Raw genomic sequence first — 18,368 nt, 5'->3', positions numbered from 1 at the left:
AAATGCTAAGCCTCCCATGGTGGTGACTCCTCCCATCGGATGTTGAGCTCTGCTCGGGCTACAGTCGGCTTTGCTCGGTTCGTCTGAAAGGTGCTTGATTGTTGTTGAGTTTACCTTTTGGCGTTGCTATCAGTTGAAAACGTTTCCCAACCGCTGGTTCGTTTCGCTGGTCGCAGTCAACTTTAGTTTCGGCGGCTTTCGAAACTCACTGTTGAAACGCTGGGTCGTTGTGTGTTTTACCGTTAGTGATTCTAATTAGGTGCGGCAAACCTTTCCTTCCCACCGCTGCTCGTTAATTATAAAGTGCGAAAAAAGTGGCAAGAAGAAGTTGGGTCGGTGTTTTTGTCCACTCACATTAATCTTCTACGATTCCGCCGAACATTAACCAACTTTATATGTGCCGTTCCGTTTCGTGACACAGTTTTTCTGCAAGCGCCGAAAAACTTGTTTTACACGTTAACCTGTTCTGATACATAAACCCACCGTAAACGTATTTTTTTTTGTCTTTTTTCGGCAAGGGAAAAACAAACCAGATCGGACTTAAAGAAGAAAAACATGTACTGTCTTGATTGTGAAGGAAAAATGCTAAAAAACTAATGAACTTTTCGTTGTTGGTTCTTCCACTTTCCCAGGCTGGTTTTCTTCCCGGTGCGTGCGGCTCATGGTAGTTTGGCACACTTACGCACTTCCGGCTACGCCGATCGGTGTGTGAAAACGGCACCACGAACAGCAAGTACAAAGAACATCGCAGGTTAATTTGGTGGTGGAACGCCGCTCGAAAATCCGGTGGCTCACCGTGTTTTTCTGTGCCGAGACAACACTCCCTGTCCCCTCGCCGCCACCCCCGTCCTGCCGTTACCGTGGAGGTGTGCGATTTGTGCGAGTGTGCGTGCGACCGACCGATCGAGCAAGCCCGAGACGAAAGGTGAAGGTGTTTGCGTGCGTACGCCTGTGCGTAGAGATCGCGTCGGGACAGGAAAAGGTGATCGAAGAGGAGGAGGAGTAAGGGGAGCAGAGACGCACGCGTGCGTAGCCGCCCCCCGCGTGGCGCTGTGTGCGTAAGCTCCCGGTGCGCACCGTCGATCATGCTGTCCGCCGTGGATACGCTCCTGGAGGCGGCCAAGTTCCTCGAGCAGCAAGAGCAGCAGCAACCCCCGCGTCCACTGCAAGCGTCCCGCCACCACAACCACCGTACGCCCCCTCCGCTGCACCAGCACACCCTCAGCAACGGCAGCAGCAACAGTTCCGTTCGGCAGGGCAACAGCAATAATGCCACGACGGTTTCGTACGCCACGGCGATAGTGAGCCATGGCAACGGTGGGCTCTTCGGTGGTTCCGCCGCCAGCGCCCCCAACGGGTTCGTGTCCCCGCCCCCCGCCGGCACCGCCATCGTGAACGGAACCCATCACCTGAAGACGAAGGTGCTGCTCAATGGGCTCGCAACCCACAATGCCGCCCACCAACACCCGACGAGCGGGGGCGCAGGCCGGTTGCTCTCCCCCACGCTGATCAGTGTGCCGACGGGGGCACCCCTCTCCACGGTGGCACCCGCCTCGTACCATCAGGCAACGGCCACGACGATCGTGACGGCGGCGTCCGCGCCACGTCTTCAGCATCTTCCGGTCGTCGCGACGCGGAAGCGGACGTACAGCAACGCCAGCAACGGCGGAGGGGTGGTTTCGTCTACCAGCAGTGCCCCGGTTGCCACCACGTCCACCGCTACCGTACTGATCGGCAATGGTACCAGCTACGTGACGAAAGGTAGGTTTTCTTATGTTACTTTCGCTTTGAACACCATTCTACGGTTGAACTCTGCTTTCGGTTACGGAAGGGTATAAAGTTGTTTTTTCACCTCGCTAATATATATCGGAGCTCAGAACTCCAAACCAACGAGTCATTTTATTTATTTGTTGTCACTGATTTATTGAAACACAAATATAAAGAATTAAACACAAATATATAAACAACGTTGCCATCTTGAAGTCAGTTGCGTGAAAACTCCTCTTATATAGATGGCTTTAGAATTCGTAAGATTCTCTTTCTTTATTTTGAGTTCGATTCGTATTCTGATTGCTCTCTTTTCTAGAAAAGAGAAAGAAGACGGCTTGTGAAGCGATATCTTATATTTTGACAAAAGGTCGTTTTATCTAGTTGAAGTGGTTCTTTTTTGAGAAACTCTGCGCCATGAAATACAGAATTTCTGCACTATCGATTTCATATGTTTTTTTATAAAAATTCTACGCAATGTATTTTCACAACAAAGTTTGAGAATGTTTATTACACTGGTCCAAGCGTATTCTGTTATAATTTTTAAGCTATAAAGCTACCGGCAATCAAGGAATCATACATGTTTGTTCCAAGAATACCAAATGGGAATCTTATCATTATAAAAGTCTCGCAGAAACAAACAGTAAAGTTGACTTTGTTGGAAGTACTGTTTTGAGTGACAAACGAACTAAAAGATTTTACGAAAAGAATTTTACGAACTATAATCTTGCAACGGCGTATATTAACCCCTTGTCCCTTAAAATTGTGTTAGCGTAGCACAAATCATTGTTAACTGTGCGACGCCGCGGAGATAATCCCCGCGAAACTCATTTGTTTACTTTCAGGGAAGCGATGAGAGCAAAGTGGGAAACGCGAGAGTGAGTTCACTTGCGCTACGGTAACTCAATCTCATTTCTGCTCTTTCGGAAAGGCTTTGTCGGTGTGCAGCTGAGTGTTTGTGTTTGGGTGGAGAAGTAGGCAAACAAATGCACGGGAAGAGGATGATCCATGTCCGGTGGAAGGGGTGGGTATCTATGTTGTGGAGGGCGCCGGCCGGTAGTTATGCTGGTTTATGTTTCTCTTTTCCACAACCACCACGTGTTTTCGAGTTCTTTCACTGGCAAACAATCGGATTCCTCTTTGGTATTGGCGTCTGTTTTTGTTCATAATTAAGACGTTAAACTGTGTGGGGCAGGAAATGTCGGGTGGATACCATTATTATTAAATTTTATTTATACTAAATTCATCAGCAACTATTTCAAATAAATCAATAAACTCAATTAATTCTTTGATCATTATTTCATTTCAATCTCGACGTAAATGGTAACTAAATCCTTTTTATATTGAAAATCTCTTTATCACTAAATTCTTATGAAGAAACTTGTTGTAAAACATTATAGTAAATCGTATAAATTAACTTATCTGGACAGATATCTCAAGTTTTATTTTTAATTAAATTGAACTAATTGTAAGACTTATGTCTATGTTTTAATTTTTGGTTTTCTGTGTTGTAAGTCAACCAGTGGTACAGTGTTGTATGGTGAAAAAGTACATCTTAAACAGTTCATTTCCTTTTGTTTGCTACTGACTGCGATTTTCATATCGATTCATGACCGTAATATACGCTCGTGTTCGTGTGTTTAAGCAAATCATAAATCATTCTTCGTATCTAATTTAGAGCTTCGTACTTGTTTTAATTACTAATACGCTTCAAATCTTAAATGTACTAAATTAATGCTAAAAAACACAATTAATTCATATATTCTTTGACAAGCACCAGGCGCCTCCATTTATGCTTCATTTTTTCAAACTCCTTCTACACAATGTTTCAACTCCTTTCATAAAAGTAAAGTAAAGGTCTACGGCTACAATGTAGTATCGTTTTCGCGTTGGGAAACTTCACATTCTCTTATATATTAATGAGTGTATGGTTTCGTATCGAACATCGAAACCAAACACATGTCGTGTTCACGTAATTGCAGTGTATTACGTACGGTACTTTTATATACATCGCCACTCGCCTGATCCTACTATCATTCCGCACCGGTAGCTAGCAAGATTAGCTTCTTTTTACGTAACAACCACGTTGCGAGTGGGTTTACAGTGTTGCGCCCTCCGATCAAACCGCCAATTGATCGTTCGACATAGTCCGTTACTTAACAATGCGACCGGTTCGTTGGTAGGTTTATCTTTCCATTTTAATTGCAATCTTTGAGAACGCTTTGAGGTGGCTGTAAATGAGGGGGTTTAGTTTTTTTTGTTTAGGACTCAGCAAATTAAAAAGGGGTTTGAACTCAGTATATTTACATAAGTCTGTTGTCTACAGTATTCTACAGTTTACGATTGCACCAAAAGGATTACATGATTGCATCTCTTTCTGTTAGGATTTGTTTCTTATTTAGGTTACATAATACGCTCATTGTACTTTTCATTTTGGATTCTATTACGCCAAAGAGGAAATCAATGGCATCTAACCCTACCATACTTGAGGATTACATCAAAATTTCCTCCCGATTACATTAAAAACGCTATAAACACAAGCACACCTATCCGCATCCCAACAAACCAAGGGGTCAAACAGGTCAAGCGCCGCCCACCGTGGGTTCATTAGAATAGCAATCGACAGCAATAGGTGGGATGTGTCCTCCTGGAATGGTTATCCCGAGCGCTCTCGACCCTCCCAGCACGGCATTCGTTAGGCAAATGTTGTTGCACGGACGCACATTTCAAGGCACTCCAAAGGTGCATTAACCTTCGGCCAGGCGAGCTGAAGGCAACGTTCCGATCGGGTGCTTATCGTATCCAGAAACGGGCCGGGAGGGACACATGGTGCGAAACTGCATCGCTAAAAAATCGTTGTCCAGCAGCAAATGGACGGCTGGAGGGAGGACGAATGAAGGGAGGCAAAGACTCGGGTCGGGTTCGTCTCCAGGTGATGCCCCATTAGCAATGCCATCACCGAACCCGTCCCCTGTTCTCTGCTCTGTTGATGAATTCCTTTGCGATCGTTCTCGAAAGTTCTCGACTATCTTGAGTTGAAGCTACCTGTGCCAAGGCGCTCCGATCGGGTTTAGCGCCTGTTTTCTTCAGTTCCCACATCAATCATCCGATTTTGGTTTCTTCTTCTTCTTAGATTGTGGGGGCGGGGAGGAGTAGGTGGAAAGTGCAAGTAGGCTTACGCCCTCAGTTAGGAGCTTCCCATACTTCCTCCTTCAATTGCTATCCTCAATGTCGGGACGGCTTTTCACGGTCGCCATGATACGAAATTCAAATGATCGCTCCCGGTCCCACTACTCTCTCCCCTCGTTCATCATGTCGCAAAAAGGCGTTTGACCTGTACGTGACGGAACCGTAGAAAATGCCACATCATCGGAAATGCACTTCACTTCAACGATAGAACGGTGTGGTGTGATGTGTTGTTGTTGTTAGCTAAAGTTCGCTTCCGTTGTAAAACAGGAGGACGGTAGCCGAGTTGTATGCCTGGGAATGAATTATCTTATCATGACTCTCCCCACATACCACCTCGGAAATCATCTCGTGGAGTTTCCGAGAGAAACCATCAAACTCATATAGTCCACCCGACCAACGTGAAATCAACAAGGCAAAGCCAAAGGATGGACTAACGCTGCTGGAGGTGGAATTGATTCACTGGGAAATTACCAATGCGCACAACGAGCAGACAGTTTGGGGAGTGGCCGCGAGTCAATTGCGTCGATCGGAATTGTAGATGATCGATCGATACGACGATGTTGCTTTTGCGGTACGATGTCCACCGGTGTGTCTTGTGCGCGCTTGAATGGGCTGCTCACATTGATGGACAGTTGGGCAACAAATTAAAGCCTCCCGGCAGATCCAGCACTCGAACTTGCTCCATTTATGATTGCTGCAACCGGTGCTAATTTTGCAACGCCGCATGTTGGTGTATTGAATAAATTGTGCATTAATTCATAGGTACAGCTCCATTTCGTGCCCCGTGCACTATATGTGACACAGTGGCTATTTTGTGGGACACAGAGCAGCGGATGGCACGTTTTCCAAGGCACTGCCGAATGCACCAAATGAGCCCAAAGGCATGCAAAAGAGAACCACCTTCCCAACCGTCCCGGCCCCGCCACTTACAACTGGCCGCCGTCAGAATCAAATGAATAATCCAACAGCTACAGTATCCGTCTCTTCGGCCAAGGGAGCGTTTCGATTACTATATGCTCGCAGGGCCGCCGCTCTAAGCCAGGACAAAGCCTCCTTCGCTATGTGTTGCAACAACATCGAGAAAACAGAAAAGAAAAAGCAACACCATTGTTTTGATTGTTCTAGAAATGTACTCCACCCACCTTTTCTAGTAGGCCGGTCACCGGGTGAAGGGTGAGTAGAAAGTTGACGGGCATCGAAACTTCGGAGTTGCGCCACCATCAGGCGCACACTCGCACACTTGCGTTCAGCCAAGGTATAGTCGATCGATTTACGAAGAGAGGCGAAAAACAAACCGTAGGTTTGTGGGAGTGTCGGTCACGTTTTCTGACCGGTGCTCCATTATGCCGGTTCATCGGTCGGGGGCAGCGGTCCCCGGGATCTCGGGTAGCGATCATCTTTTTTAAACGTCGTTTCCCATCTCCCGTCTGCTTGAATTTACGCCGCCGTCCTGCATACCGATCCGCGATCGCAGTTTAATCTACTTAGTCGAGCCCTGCTTGAGGTTGCGCCCTTATTTAATTATGTTTTTGGAAGTTTTACGCATGTTTTATTTTATATATTTAATCGTAATGGCGATCATGGTCTATTCGTTTTCCACCGGTGGAGGCGCCAGGTGGTTTAAATTTATTTACAAACTATTGCATTTGCCTGATGATCGTATTCGATGAAGAAGTTTTTAAACATTCTTTCATCTGAATTACTCTTGCTTGAATACAATTTCCATCTCCGATCCTTCAGTTGAGGAAGTTTTCTAGAATGTTGGGGGAAATTTGACGTTTCTCTCGGGTGAGTAAATTGAGGTTTTGTAGTTTTAAAACGATTGGTGAAAATGTAATTTTCATATTTATTATAAGCAATTCAAATTATCTCTTACGTTTGAGCATCCGTAGTTGTCCTTCAAAGTATTCAGGTAATCTGGAATCAACGACGGCTCTCTAAAAAAATGAGTTGAGCTCGGCATATCATGATACAATAAATAAGCAAGTACGGAATCGCGTCATTTCGTGTTCGGCGAAACTCTCGTTCAAGTGTCGTTTTACGCGTTTAGAATTTTGCGACACGGTCGTCCATTTTTATCGCGTTTATTAATATTTACATTTTTATATGAAAAAATGACAAACCGCGATGACCTCAATTATCTATGTTTTTTTCAAGCTTGTTGAACTTACTTATATACTTATAATTATCGAGTTTTTAAATTTAAACCCTTACGATATAGTTTATTGAAGTCAGTCTGTCTTAAGGAAGGCTATCTTGGCAAGACTTGTCGAAATCCCGTACAAAATGTTTTGAATGACATCTGCATTAATATGAATTAATACGGTTTGAGAGTTTTTGAGTGATTGTTCTCACAATATTCTATAGTTTTTGATTTGTTAATTTAATGCGGGCTGTTGGTATTCATAACGGATTGCCCTCAAATTTATTCAAAAGAGCTCAAAAACTGTTATAAATATTAGGCGATTAAAACGTCGTCAAATCCCGACACAACTCGGAAGGACGTTCAAATTTACATAAAGCGAAGGGTCTACTTTGAACCTTTCTTTGTGATAACTATCTGAGTAAAGCCGATCTTCGATCACAATGGTTACATAAAAATAATTTGCATAAAATAAATGTTTCAACAACAAACGAATCAAACAACATTGTGTGTAACCAGAAAAGCGAATGCTTCACAGCAGAGGGAATATTTTCACTTTATCGCTGGAAATTGTGGAGTACCGCTTGCTTGACTGTCCTTCAATTCTTCCACCGGTCAATAACACCGAATCAGCGAAAGTACATAATTTTTGTCACGCATTGACGAACAGAAGCGAAAAAAGCAAATCCAAACCATACTGGAAGTAGATCGACGCAACAAAAATACCGCACGCACCTACGCGGAAACCGGAGTGTCCCGCCTAAGCTGGCGGATTAGAAATCTATTATCGCTCTTTGGCATTTATGCAATTTGAGGGATGTATGTACGCCCCAGCCAATGGAGGCGCATGGTGTCTGGTGCATACATTAGAATTATTTTTGGGTTTCAATTAAGTCATGCGACTCTCGACGTGGGAGCGGCAAACGCTCGATAGATTAACATGGAACCTAATGTTTTAGTCTCTAAATGCGATATCCTCATTCTCGAAATTGTGGGGTTTTGTTTACTTTCAACAAGAGCAGCTGATTTTCTTATTCTAGTTGTTGGGACGACTGCGTTTGTTCATTGCCAAGAAGTTCGTTCCCGTTCACCATGCAAAGTGTCCGTGGGGGAACGCCGGATTTGCAATTAAAATGTCCAACCCGTTTATGCCACCCTCACCTGGTAGAAGACCGATGGCCAGCAGGAGCCCCTCTGCACTCACCGTCGAGCCCCTGCGGATCGTGATCGATTGATCGCCGAATCGTGACCGCCGACGAACGATCTCGGATGCGGCGGCCACACGATCTGTTATTTAAATGTCGAAGAGTGTGCAGATGACGGCCCGTCATCGGGAGTCCTCATCCAAACTCCGAAAGAGGAGTCCGGGAGCTAAAGTGAATCGTCTTTCGACAGCCGATCATAAGTCGCCTCACTCGAGCCTGTTGCTAAGCGATTCAGGCAAAATGGAATTAGCAATTCACAGTTTCGCACTCATATGCTTATGGTGACAGCTATTGGCGCAATGGCCACCCTGGTCCTTGGACGCGACCCATCCGATATGGCAAACAATTTCCCAATGCACAAAGATGATGATGAGCATTGGCGGATTTACACTCAGGCGGGCCCCAAGCGGAAAAATGAACGGATCCTCTATTCCATACCGTAAAAAATGATAAATTTTCGTCTTTTTATATGTTTTTCAACAAAATTAATGTTAGCTTTTACTTTTATCGTACAATCATTAAGATTTCTGGCAGATCCTTCAAAGTTTGATCTTATAAATTTTGTCTAACAATTCTAATTCAATAGAGTAGCGAAAATTATATAATTTTACTTTGCTCATTAATATCGGCATGAAATATTCGTTTAAAGACTTACATCGTTTTAGAAGGCATAACGATTTTTATTTAGAATTGTATGCATCACTTTCAAGTGTATGGCAAAATCTAACACGTTATGTAAAAAAGCGTAGCTGGTTATCAGTTAGATGAAACTGTTTTCATCGCATTATTTTAGCTTAATATATGTTACGCTTAATATATTCTAAAATCATGTGTCTGCGTAGATGTAAATAGATGGTTGTTTCGAGTTGATTAACTATAAAACATTTTTCTTCCGTTACTCATCAACTCTGAATATATTCCGGTCCATCCTTTGATTATTTCATTGTGGTTCTTATCGTTAATTTTTATAGGCTACAGCAAAATTACCCATTATTGTAATACTGACCCCGTTCCAATTAATTGCTTGTCGATGTTAGGAGATTGATGAATTCTGTTGAATATTTGTTTAAGCAACAGACTTGGCCCTTGGAGGTTCGGAGCCCTTTGAGAGCATGGGGACCACAGCGGCCGCTTAGTCCGCGCACCGTTAAATCCGCCACTGATGATGATGATGATGATGATGATGATGATGAGATGGAAATTTGCTCAATATCCGTTAACCGGTTCGTTTAGCTAGCGATCGAGCGATTGCACAAGTTTTTTACACTCGCAAACGGGTTTTTTGACACCGTGGCGGTTTGTTTTGTTTAATGCCAAACTCGGAACTTGATTGACGGGAAAAGTGAGGCCCAGTTTAGCCCAACAAGAACAAAAAGAGAAAAGTTTTAGTGCTTGCAAAACAAACGTCGTCGTCGACGTAATGCAAGTATGCAAAGAAAGGAATTATTTGCATGAAGACGTATCACGCAAATGGATAAACCGACCAATCTTCCACTGAGGAGGTAGGCCGTTCCGATCCAATCCACTCGGTGATGATCTCCTCGATCCTCTTTCCACAAAGCACATGCAGAAAAACGCACCCTACTCCGAGGAATGGGACGTAAATGGAACCATGAACGTTGGGTTCTTCCACGAGAACAGCCTCGGCTGGATGGTGGCGTTTGGTGCCTGCTCTCCGGAGCTGGAGCCACCACTTGTAGAACTGCGGTGGCTTCGAGCGAGAGTTTAGTGCTCTCCGTGAGTTCCCCTTCGAGCAACAGGGTCGAATGCGCCTGTCCACCCCCGGTCCCGGAGGGCAAACTACTTGCCCTATTAATCCAAAATACGAAGATAGAGCGGGAGAGGAAGGTCCCGATGACAGCTGTCATCAGCACCGGGAGGTTTCCTCATCAGGAGAGTTCTCCCACGAGTTTCCCGGTTGGTTCGGAAAGCCGAGCAGAAAAGAGAGAGCGAGTCGGTGCACTTAATTGCCTTTCGTGCGTTGTTTGTGGCTTGGAAAAAAAATCAACAACGCAGCCAGCAACCACCTTCGCCGACAGAACGACGCTCACGGTACGTCTCAGTCGCGGTCTGTTCCTTGGCACGACCGGACGTCTATCTCCCCCGGGGCATCCGGTTGTTGACGCGTGTTCCGTGCGCTCGCATAGTGTTGTGTTCATTGAATCCGCCAAACCACTGCCTTCTTGGATCCTCTTTCGCACGGAACCATTCCCGTCCGATGGCGTGCAACGAAATTTGAGTGATTGTTCAATCGATCAACCGTTCGTGAAATCCGGAGCATCTCTCGAAAGCAAGGATCGTCGTCGTGCGACAAACAGGAAAATATCTTCCAAGGACACTTAGTGGTGCCGCACTGCGTTGGTTCGTGCGTGAGGAGCTACTGGCTACATTGTGCCTTTCCGTTTCACGTATTTTGTAAAGAGGTGTTTCGGTGTCTACACCACCAACCATAGAGGTTGCAAAAGTTTTCAGTTTCGTTGTGTGATTCAAACGCTGTGATCTTTTTTGGCTGCAGGCACGATTACCTATGGAAGGTCGTTAGTAAATAGTATCCTAAAGCAGGGAACAAGTAAACGAGGAAACAAAAACAATCCAGTGAAGAACGGAAGTATGCCTTCGTAGTACTTAGTTGTAGGAAAGGGTAGTGAGTGTCATATGTATTTGGTCTGTGATCTGAGCTGTAAAATATGCCCACAGTGTTGCCGTGTCGTTGCTGGTGAAAACGATAGAGTTATAGGATCGTTATAACCCCAGGCAGTGTGACACATCACCCGGTGCCGCTTCCCTCAAGACTCAAGAGCGTCGACTCCGCCGGGAGGATGTTTAACGACGGTAAACGTTTCCACCAGCATGGGCTGTTCGGTGAGAGTATCGGTGCCGTTGCCCCTGGCCAGATGCCCGGGACGATGGAGAAGTGTTTTCCCTATTCGATCCTGTCGAAAAAGCAGCAGCTGCTGGCGGCTGGCAGCTTAAACGGGGCGATCGTAAAGCAGCCACCGCCTGGCGCTATTCCCTCAAGGCCCTCGGCAGGTCCGCCGCTCGGTGCCGGTTACCTGACCGCGGTCCTTCCACTGGCTGGGACAAGCGCTTCCAACAGCACGCCCGTTGAGCTCGATGCCGGCGGTGCCGGTTTCTACGCGAACGCGATGGTTACCGATGTGGGCATCTGCTTCAGCATGAGCAATGTCAGTCTGAACGGTGAATATCATCCGCCACTGCCCGCGATCCCATCCGTCGCCATGTCGACGGTGGAGAGGCGCAGATCGCACGAGGATCCCGGCCCGGAAACCGCCCTGACCAACGCACGGAGGCGTGCGGCCGCCTTTGTACCACTGACGCCAAACGCTGTCGATAGCATACTCCCTCCACAGCACGCTCCTGGCGCCGGTTCCAGTAGGACTTCGATGCTGCCCACGCAGTCATTCCCGGTAGTCCCTCTGGCACATCAAGCACTACACCACCATCCTGCTTCCACTGTGTCACTCCAGCAGCTGCACCATCAACAGCAACAGGCAGCGAGCATCGTCCATCCGATGCGTCATCCGCTGCCACGGCAGCGATCGCTGGTCCTGCCCGGGAAGAGTCCGTACGGTAGCACACGTACCGAGGTTGGTCTCTCTGGTCTCATCACGAGCACCGGCTCGTCGCGGTCCTCTCCACCGTACTTCAAACAACCGGTTGGTAAGATAAACTCCATCTGCCAACCGGTAACGCAAGCGACGACCCTCTACCAGGGACCCGCTGTTGGACATCCCTTAAATCGGCGCCTCCCGCTGCAGTACTTACCGGCAGCACCACAACCCACCCAACCCGTGAGCATAGACCACCCGACGGCAGTCGCCCTGGAGTACTATCGGCTCGCGATCGAGGCAACCGGCAAGAGGCCAGTCTGTGAGTCCGAACCGGGCACGCTCGGTAAGGATGGTGTTGATGGTGCCGTCCCCACTCTCGGGACATCGCGAAGCTCACTGGTGCATAGCAGTGCCGACGTGGAAAAACGGTTCATGAAGTGTTGCTACAACAACAACGAAGTGCTGCCAATACCACAACCACCATCGATCGGTGGAACGGTGTCGCTCGTGCCCAGTCCGTTCCAAGGGAACTCACCGTCCCCGACGTCACATACTCCACCTACGCTCGCACCATCCCATCCCGCTCTCAGTCGATCCTGTCCAACTTCCCCCCATGCGGTGCCTTACGCAATCCCGAGCACGGACCTGCTCGGTACGGGACGGGGCGCTGTCGTTCATCCGGAAGCCCTACCCGGTCGGCTGGTGGAGAACGACCCGCTCGACGAGGACGAACAGCCGATGGAGGTGTGTACCGATGGCGAGGACAACAACGATGGTGACGGTGATGAACCCAAAGACTTTAGCATGAAATCAGTAACCATGGCTGGCGATGGCAGTCAATACACGGTTCATGCTGCAACACTGCCAGTGGTGGTTGGTGATGGTGGTGGTGGTGGTGGTGTGGGGCAAGTCGCCGACTGTGGACTACACCCTGGTGAAGATCGTGGCCGACGGGAGCTGAAGGTAGCGCCGAAGAAGAAATGGATTCGACATTACATGAAGGGTAAATTTTGTACTTTTTTGATGGGTACGGGAAGGAGGGGGTGCTGAATAAACATATAATTATCCCAAAATTTAAATTACACAATGAAACATAATACACAACCAAAAGTCCCACTTGGCAAGTAATAGACCTTGTGTAGTGAAGTAACCTTGAGATATCTAGTTTGCTTTTAACTGCATCAATCACACTGTGTGCTATAGCCCAGCGGAAAGTGTCTCTGATTGTCACCCTGGAGAACGCAGGTTCAATTCCTACTGGGTAGATTTTGATATCGTTGATTGATTTTCCGTAATGTTTTGTTCTTCAATTGAACTGCTTAGGAGAATACAGCAAAAAGCCATTCGTGAGATTTTTACGTCAGCCAAGATTGCATGCTCTAGACCAGGGGTCGCCAAAGTTCAGCCCACCAACTGCTTCATTTAAAAATCCATCTACATTTTTATCGGGTTTGTTCACGATGTCTGGTTTAAACTCTTCCCAAAAAATGAAGATCAAACTTGTTGAACGAGGTATTTCTGTTATATTTTGAAAAAAGAAAAACCAAAATTCAACAAAAATAAGTATGAAAATGTTTAACACGTTGACTGCCAAGGGTTTTTAGCACACTTTTTTAGAACAATCTTTTTCAATAACATTTATTTATAACATTTGCTTCCCAAAGAATTGATATTAAATAGTACTAAAATTTTTATGTTGCATTTTCATTTATTTATGGGACAAAAACTTTTTAGAACTAATGACAGCTGACTATCAAAAATGATAGCCATGGCAGTCAACGTGTTAAAAGAGTTCATCTGGCTCTTTTTAGTACACGTATGCCGACCCCTGCTCTAGACAAAAATGCTTTTGCGAATGTAGTTCGACAATAAATATGTTTTTTTCTTCCTCTTTTCACACATACGGTGTATTATTACATGGTTTTCTAAAAAAAATGGCAAGAAATGAAATTACTGTTGTTGATTCATTTGACGGGAAAATTTCTTATGGCATTAAATAATACAAATAGATCAATTTACTATGAAAAACTATCCAGACTGGACACAAACACTGCCAACATTAAGAGCACACAGTTTTGAGCACTTCATTCTTGAAATTATCAAACAATAAGTAGACAAATTCATGCTACCTTTTACAAAAAATGTGTGCGTGAAATCAAGAAAACAAATAACTGAATAACACACCGTATCTTCTATTTGATGAAATGGGAAAAGGTACTCGAAGGGGACGAAAAATCCCCATCCTTAACGCTATCGTCTTTATTTTGTTTTCCATCGTTATCATTTAACATCAGTTTCCAACGCGTGGCCGGTTTGTTATCTTGCGGAAAAGCATTTCTTTGCTTTTTGCGATGTGCTTTTTTTTTGCGACCCAGCGTGTAAGTCTATTGACACAAACAGCAATTGTATGCAAACCGTTGTGCATGCCTCACGCTCGTTCGTCACCTTCGAATCCTTAGTGCGCAGTTTATGAAGGGTGTTTGTGGCATTTGTGTGTGTGTGTGTGTGTGTGGTTGAGTGGAAAGGCTTTTGTTGTTTGTTGGGCAGTGGGATGCGATCTCCGCTTCTTCCGCGGCGCTGTAATCCTGATGTTGTTGCATAACGCACACCTCGCCACCAGTCAGAAGCTCCCGGAGGAAACGGGTGAGTGCTGTGCTGCTTTCCAGCGGGTTCATCCGGGTGCCGCATCGAAAACACGCCACTGACGTGCAAAACGGTTGACGAATCTGTCGACGATGCACTTGCCTCCGGTCCCTCCGAAAGCCACATCCTCAAACTATCCGGGAATGAACGGAGGAGGGGGGGGGGGGGGAACTGGAATAGAATGGGTCAGTAAATTGCTCTCCAGGCGGCAAGTGGTTCGACAGCGTTACGCCTCGTCAGCACTCATCATCAACATCACCATCATCATCACACCGGAGTCCACGAGAGTGCATCGATGGCGGCATTAACAGCATGTGCCCGAGCACGCAATAGTTTAGTAACTATTTGCCTACTGCTCGTACCCGAGGGGCGGAGTGGTGGGGGTGGCGGCGAGGGGATAGAATGCGATCGAGGCGATAGCGGCCACACACAACCATGCCGCGCAAACCGGTTAGATAATAATAATAACGACTGATGAAACAAACATGCAACAAGTGTACGGTTTCTCCCGCCTCCGTCTCGTTCTGATCCGCTTGCGCCACCCCCTGGCTTAGCTGTGTGTGTGTGTGTGTGTGTGCGCCTGTCATGGTGGCGATCGTCTCAAGTGGCTTTCACGGTGTGACCACTTCCCACGGCAAAGGCGGGGCAGGGGGAGGAAGCGTGTTATCGGGAGTGCTAATCAAATGTGACTAGCTCTTAGTGCCGTGTGGAATATTCGCGAATAATGGAAACAAATAATCACACGGCGCACCCCCCCCCCCCCCCCCCTTCCTTGGGCGGAGCCCCCGCACACCCTTCTCTACCGGCCTGCCAATGCTTATCTGGTCCTGGTTCGGGGGCGGGTATGTTCGTTCAGTGCATGATGATTGCGCACGTGCGCACCCCCAGCTACCCGTATTACTGTTTTTCCTCCCCCGCTGGTTACTTTATTTTCTGGTGACTGTTTTCCGTTTTCGCCTTTAATACCCTTCTCCTAGCTAGCACTTCAAATCCTGCTGCGTTCGCGAACGTAAGACGGCTCGCCCAGCTCCCCTTTCTTCTTCTCCGCTCGTCCTGGGGGCGAATGTCATAACGAATCATTTGCGTCGTTCAACCCGTCCTTGCGTTCGTTCGGTGAAGGAATGGACGATTAATTGATTTGTTGTCTGGTTCCCCCCCCCCCCCCCCCCCCCTGCCCGGTCCAGCCGGGGGGTGGTTGGAGGGGAAGTACGCAAATAGGATCCGTTCGTCGCACGAGGGCTGCCGAGGAGTTGGGGATGAGTGGGCAGGTGACTGTTCGGTAATACTCTGTAGCGCATGTAACTGACACCGACCCTGGAGTGGAAAGTAGAAACCGCACGCTGTGTGTGTGTGTGTGTCCCTCGGAGTTCCGTTTCCACCGGCGACGTCGGCGGAAGGGAAGCGGAAAGGGAAGAGATGGCTGATTCGGTGAAGGTTACCTGTAGGTTGCTGCCGCTGGTGTCGTTATGCAACCAATGCAACAAGCATGCTGCTGCTGCTGATGCTGCTGATGAGGATGATGATGATGACGACAACCACACGGGGCACCACTGATGGTGTGAGATCAATGTGTGTGCGTGTGTGTTTGTTCTGAGAAAGGAACATATTTCAAGCAGTTCCCTTTCGCACGGTGGAACGCGAACTTGAACCTTACCTTCGATTCTGGGTGGGACGGGAACACACAAGGCGAGGGGGGAAGGCTCCGGGGTAGAACAGTCATAATAATATTGCAATAATGATAATACCGTGATCTAGCGCACCAGATTTCCCACCGGCGCCCCATAATAATATTGCGAGTCATAATAATATTGCAATAATGATAATACCGTGATCTAGCGCACCAGATTTCCCACCGGCGCCCCGCCCCCTTTTCCACCATTGGCAACGTGTTGCATTTCTGCTGCATTGGCGCTTTTTGCTGATGGATTTAAAACGGAAACTGCACGATGATGCCTTTTGTTGTTGAACGAATTCCGGGAGTAAAACAAACGTGCTTGGTTCGGGTTTCGAGTGATTTTAAAGCACTTTGGTTTGTTACTGGCAAGACGATCACTGGCTTTATGTTCTTTTATGTTTTAAACATATATCTGTAATGCATTTATTTATTCTCATTTTATTGATTATTGGTAAACCCAAATATCACACAAAATATTGTTTGTAGTTTTTTTGCATATAATTTTGTAAAGCTTTTATAGTGCTTTTTCGTTGTTTGCTTTCAAATGCTGAACAGTAAATATTCATATCGAAAACACGTGTAATATAATCTATGAGCTATGAGATAAAAAATTTACTTCAATAAACCATCTACAATACATATTTTTAAGCATAAAGTTGTATTTATTTAAACCAATGATATTCTATTCGGCTTAGAGCAGTTACGGGAGTGGTTTTCCGTTTTTTACAAAAAGTAGATCATTATTGGATACTTGCTGTGAAAATATTTTCGAACCATTAGTCAACTAACAAAAATCCTTGAATGAAGATGGATAGATATATAAATCTTTCTTTTATTTAAACATTCAATATAATTATTGCAACATACCGAGAAAAAATATCGATAATTTAATCCTATTATCTTAGCGAAAAAGTTCTAAAATGGAGGCGCCTGGTACTTTGTTCACATACTCAAATCTATCAAACAATACATGGGGCTTTATTTATCGAACTCACCAAAACTCAACAGTTCGATAATGAGAAAAGTGCTCTGTGCAGGAGAATATGCTTCTTGTCTTGTTAAGGTTTGCAATTTTGTAATTGAAAGGGTTTGTTTGTATGCATTTTCCCGAAGCCCTCCGTTCTGTTCTTATTTGCGAAGTATTTGCGGTTTAAACTTCGCTCCCACCAACTCGGTTAACCATACCATCGACACCACACGCTTCGATGTTCGAATCTCGCGTGGTACCGGCTGTTCAAGCGAGAGAAGGCCGACAAATATGGCATAAATAAAAATTAGTAACGATAAGCAAATAAATAAAACGCACGTGCGACGGTGGAAAACTGAAACCCAGCACCGTCGCGTTCGATGCGACAGCCGGTGGCGTTGGGAGACATGGTTTGGATGACGCTGGCAATGCTCTAGCACCCCCTCGCCCCAGCATAGTGCCGCGGTTCCACTTTCTGCGACAATTATCGTCACCGGCGGCGGCCATCATTGTTGCATCACACCGGGCCGGCATTATGGCACCATTTTTAATGTGCGGGTTTGCTAAGCTCTGCTCATACCTTCCGCTCCCCCCGCCCGGCGTTGGCCGGAGCGCTGCACGATAATTTAATTAAACACCCATCGACGCACGCTGCTGAGCCATCGAGCACGTGGTGAGTGATATTTCTAGAAGGGAAGAAAAAACAAAGAGCTTCTCAAGAGGGCATAGAACCAAGTCACAACTATGGAGCAAAAATTACCATTTAAAAAAAAACCACTGACGTGATCGTGTTTACTTTTAAGCGAATGAACAAATATAGTTAACAGCCACTTCATTTTATCTGTTTGGCTGCGTTTGAAAACAACATGCCTCCAACAGGTGAACGGCAAGCTTTTAAACCACCATCGGCCCTACACGGAATGTCGCCCACTGGTGGGGAAACATTAGCGATTAGAGCGCCAGCTAGACACATCGAACGCAACGATGTATGTGGCCAGGGAGGAATTTATTTGCACGCGCAACCACATGGCAGCACTCGAGGCAGTTTGCTCAAGGTTCCGGCAGCCGTCAAGCACACGGCAGTCGGCACGAACTTATCGCCGTCGTCTTTTGCGGACAAAACAATCGACAAGACCTCGTGGCCCGGCGTGCTTTTGTTTGCCGATCTCCGCCCCTCCGTGTGCGCTCTGTTTCGCTTTGCTCGGGG

General features: G+C 46.4%; 1 protein-coding gene across 1 annotated transcript in view; it reads left to right on the top strand.

Annotated features, from left to right (window-relative positions):
- The first annotated feature begins 1,085 nt into the window (after positions 1-1,085).
- Positions 1,086-18,368, top strand: part of LOC131284679 (mucin-5AC-like) — a 29,175-nt gene continuing 11,892 nt past the window's right edge. Inside the window, exons 1-2 of the mRNA XM_058313543.1 lie at positions 1,086-1,761; positions 11,059-12,879. Coding sequence (XP_058169526.1) covers positions 1,086-1,761; positions 11,059-12,879 — 2,497 coding nt within the window. The remainder of the gene's footprint in view (positions 1,762-11,058; positions 12,880-18,368) is intronic.

This window comes from Anopheles ziemanni, chromosome 3 (assembly GCF_943734765.1).
Source record: "Anopheles ziemanni chromosome 3, idAnoZiCoDA_A2_x.2, whole genome shotgun sequence".
Taxonomy (NCBI): domain Eukaryota; kingdom Metazoa; phylum Arthropoda; class Insecta; order Diptera; family Culicidae; genus Anopheles; species Anopheles ziemanni.
The sequence above is the reverse complement of the archived record's forward strand: the minus strand, read 5'-3'. Positions and strand labels throughout refer to the sequence as shown.